General features: G+C 62.6%; 1 protein-coding gene across 1 annotated transcript in view; it reads right to left on the bottom strand.

The window, feature by feature from the left end:
* FSD1 (fibronectin type III and SPRY domain containing 1) overlaps nt 1-4,003 on the bottom strand; it is a gene marked incomplete at its 5' end in the record, with an annotated part of 5,508 nt that extends 1,505 nt beyond the window's left edge. Inside the window, 12 exons of the mRNA XM_019609949.1 lie at nt 4-54; nt 144-232; nt 1,206-1,457; nt 1,542-1,621; nt 1,691-1,850; nt 1,920-2,018; nt 2,099-2,308; nt 2,579-2,700; nt 2,896-2,918; nt 3,446-3,547; nt 3,613-3,744; nt 3,875-4,003. Coding sequence (XP_019465494.1) covers nt 4-54; nt 144-232; nt 1,206-1,457; nt 1,542-1,621; nt 1,691-1,850; nt 1,920-2,018; nt 2,099-2,308; nt 2,579-2,700; nt 2,896-2,918; nt 3,446-3,547; nt 3,613-3,744; nt 3,875-4,003 — 1,449 coding nt within the window. The remainder of the gene's footprint in view (nt 1-3; nt 55-143; nt 233-1,205; nt 1,458-1,541; nt 1,622-1,690; nt 1,851-1,919; nt 2,019-2,098; nt 2,309-2,578; nt 2,701-2,895; nt 2,919-3,445; nt 3,548-3,612; nt 3,745-3,874) is intronic.
* Nucleotides 4,004-4,074: the final 71 nt, after the last annotated feature.

Below are 4,074 nucleotides of genomic sequence, written 5' to 3' on the forward strand. Positions count from 1 at the left end.
CACAGCGCTGGGCACCTGCAGGCCCGAGGAGACGTGGAAGCTGCCGCACCAAACCTGGGGGGCACAGGGGCAGCGTTGGGCATTGGGACCCCTCACAACCCCCCACGATCCCACAGCTCTCCCCCACCTCAAGCCCTCCTTACCATGAAGGCTGGCAGCACCGGCTGCGCAAAGCGTGCCTTGAAGGTGTGCAGCAGCTGCTTGGTGCGGGCGTTGTAGAAGGACAGGAATCCTGTGGGCACGCATGGGTATGTGTGGGGCACACATGGGGCATATGTGGGGCACAAAAGGGGGCACACGTGGGGCACACAGAGCAGCACATGTGAAACACACACATGGGCACCTATGGCGCACACACAGAAAGCACTCAGGGGCACAGATAGAGGGGGAATGTATGGAGCACATACAGGGACGTGGGGCACACATAGGGGCATGTGTGGGGCATGCATGGGGCACGTGGGGCATACATGAGGCACACCTAGGGACACACGTGCACACAGGGGCACATGTGGGCACATACAGGGGTACACAGTGGGGCATTTGTAGGACAGATATGGGGCACACAGGGGAGCACGTGTGGGGAACATGGAGACACATGGGACACAAAAGGGGACACATGGAGCACACATGGGGCGAATGTGGGCACACACAGAGGCATGGGTGGGGCACACATAGGGGCACATATGGGACACGTGGGGCACAGATAAGCGGCACGTGTTGGGCGTATATGAGACACACATAGGGGCACGTGTGGGGCACACATAACATCATGTATGGAGTATACAGGGGGACACATGTGGGGCACACGTGGGCACATGTGGGACACTTGAGGCACATACAGGGGCACATGTGGGACACATGGGGGCACACATATGGGCAGGTGTGGGGCACACGTAAGGGCACGTATGGAGTACACAGGAGGGCACGTGAGGGGCATACATGGGGAACACATGGAACACACATGGGCACATGTGGGACACATAGAGGGGCACATGTGGGGGCACACAGGGGCACGTGTGAGACACGCATAAGGGCACATATGGAGCACATGGGGGGGCACATATGAGCACACGTGGAGCACACTTAGGGACATGCAAGGGGCACACACGTGGGGGGGCACAGAGCTCCACCTCTGCCCATCCACCCATCCCAGCAGTGCCCCACACGTGCATCACCCCACACTCGATCCCAGGAGCAGCTCCCACCTTCATGGAAGTTGCAGTAGACGCCGATGCAGTCGGGCACGGGCACATCCAACACCTTGGCCTTGTTGGCGTGCTTGGCGCTGAAGCTGACCTGCAGCCAGTTGTTGAGGTGGAGGCACCACGACGCCGACGTCTTGCCCAGCTGATCAAACTTGCCCAGGCTGCGATACGCCACCCCAACACCGAACGCTTTGCTGTCACGGTCGTACCGCACCTCCCAGTAGTGGTCGTCACCATCGATCAACGTGTCACCTGTGGGCACACGGCTGCCACGTCCCCCCCCCTCTCTCCGTGCCCCACGTTTTCCCCCCCTCAAGCCGTGGCTGCTGCTCTCACCCAACACCGTGTAGGATTCGGCGGTGAAGCGATCCCTGCCAGCGCGGCCCAACGACATCCGCTTGGGTGACTGCACAGCCCTGGGATGGAGGGATGGCGGTGAGGTCGGTGCCACCACCATCACCTGGAGATGAGTGGGGTGCTGTTACCTGGCGGGGGAGTTGGCGGGCGATGCAGTCCTGCCCTTCCCATCCTTCTCACGTGTCTTCACGTCCTGCACCTTTCCGCCCGTGGCGTCCCACTCCACGCTGAAGTCCTCCACGCGCAGGTTCTGGTGGCACGTGCTGGCATCCAGCCGGAACATGAACGCTGGGGACAGCCACCATCAGTGCCACCCCCACCCCACCCCGCACCAGGTACCACCCCGCCGGCGCCCACCTCTCGTCTCCAAAGTGACCGCCTCAGAGAACTCCCCAGCCACGGCTTTGTTGCACGCCCGCACTCGGAAATTCATGTACTTCATGTCAAATTTCAGCCCTGAGGACACACACAGCGAGGTGACAAACTGGGAGCGCTGGGACAGCTCTGCTCCACACCAACCGGCCCCGCATCCTCACCAGACAGAGTGTAGTCAGTGCCCTTGATGCCCTCCACCACCATCCAGGGCTGCTCCTCCTTGGCTCGGGGCGGCCCCTCGAAGTTGGTCCTGCGGTACTCCAGCACGTAGTGGTCGATCTTGCTGTCCTCATCAGGCATCCGCCAGGACAGCGTCACGCAGTTATCGGCTACCAGTGACTCCGTCAGGTCGATCTCAGGGGTGCTCGGCACTGCCCGGGAGGAGCAGCACGGTCAGTCCCCCCCCTCCCCATCACAACCCCCCTGCCCAACAGGGCACCCCCAAGTGTGGTGTGATGGGAGGGCTGACACCCCTGAGAAAGCACCTACTGAAACCTGAACGCGTGGCACCCAGAGCTCCCCGGATGCAGCACCTCTGGGCACGCTGCCCCACGAACCCCAGCCCCAGAGCTCCCACTGAGCCTTCTGTGCTTCTACAAAGGCCACCACCACATCCCCACACCCCCCTCCCATGGGGGTACCTGGCAGGAAGGCGAGGGCTTGCAGCAGGTGGCGCTCCTGGGCAAAATCCACCATCAGGTGGCTCATGTTGTCGCTCACCTTGGCCTTGAGCGAGAGGCGGAAGGCAGGAGCCATCGTCACACTGGGACACGGGGACAAAGCATCAGCCAGGCTGGGAGATGGACCCAGACCCCCATCCCCCGACCGCCAGGAGGGATCTGAGGAGGGTGGGCAGCGCCCTACACCCGCATCCCCCCCTCTGTAGCTGTGGGGTGAGGGTGGGGAGACGCCGACGCTGCGGGTTAGTGGGGCATGGGGGGCAGCGGGGGGACCGTACCTATCCTTGATCTGTTTGGCAGCCTGGAGAGCGCAGAGAGAAAGAGGAGAAAAAGAAAGCAGGTGAGACAGCAGTGCCAGGAGCCAGCGTGCTGCAGCGTGTCCTGACATCGTGGCCTCACAGCACAGCATCCCTGCAGCATCCCTGCAGTGGCACCCACATGGCACAGCATCCCTGCATCCCCACAGCAGTACCCGCACAGCACAGCGTCCCCTGCGCCCACCGGCGTGCCATGCAGTGCAGCATCCCCATGTCCCCACCCCGGTGCACTTACATCCCTTTATCTCGGATAACAGAAGGTGCCACGCAGCACCTGAGGCTCTGGGTGGTATGGGGGGGTCCCAGGTCCTAACCAAGCCTGGCAGCGGGCAAAGCCAGCCCAGAGTTAACGAAGTGCCCAGCACAGAAAGAGAGGAGCGTGGCCGCCTGGGGTGAGCACAGCCAGAGTGGCACGAGCCAGAAGGGGGGACAGCACGGCCCAGCCCCCACCTCCAGCACACAGTGCTGGGGCAGCCGGGCAGGGATGGGTGGCAGCTCCCAGCTTGTGCACCTGGGCGAAGTCGTGGTTGTTGGCCGTCGCCAGGGTCTGGTTGGCCGTTTCCAGCAGCTCCTCTGAGCTCTCCAGCGCTTTGGCACACGCCGCCAGCTGAGCCTGAAGGACACAGAGCTGCAGTGTGTGGTGGGGGCAGGCAGTGGGTGGGCAGGGCGGGCGCTCACCTGCAGCTCGTAGGTGCGGCTGGCGCGGTCCTGCTTGATTTTCATCAGCATGCTGTCCTTCAGCTCGTCCAGCAGCGCATACAGCGACTGGAACTCCCCCTCCAGGTCCTCCTGCACTCGTGCAGAATTGTCCTGGTGGTGACAGCACAGGTCAGCATGTGATGGAGGCGGCCATGAGCACCACTCCTCACTCTGTCCCCACAGGGGACCCCCATGTGGCAGTGTTGGTGATGGGGGGGACACACGCGGGGCGTTGAGTTACCTCCACATTCTGCAGCATCTGCTTGAGGGAGTAGATGAAGTTCTGGATCTCTTCATTCTTTACAGCCAAAGTGGTGATGATCTTCCGCAGCGCTTCCTGGCCCGGGGGGGAAGGGGGGGGCCCACACTGTCAGTGTCCTCCTGGATCCCCTCTGAGCTTCAGCCACCCCCAGCGTCCCCTCAGCCCCACATCCCCGACCT

The sequence above is a fragment of the Meleagris gallopavo genome, chromosome 30 (genome assembly GCF_000146605.3).
Source record: "Meleagris gallopavo isolate NT-WF06-2002-E0010 breed Aviagen turkey brand Nicholas breeding stock chromosome 30, Turkey_5.1, whole genome shotgun sequence".
NCBI classification, from domain to species: Eukaryota; Metazoa; Chordata; class Aves; order Galliformes; family Phasianidae; genus Meleagris; species Meleagris gallopavo.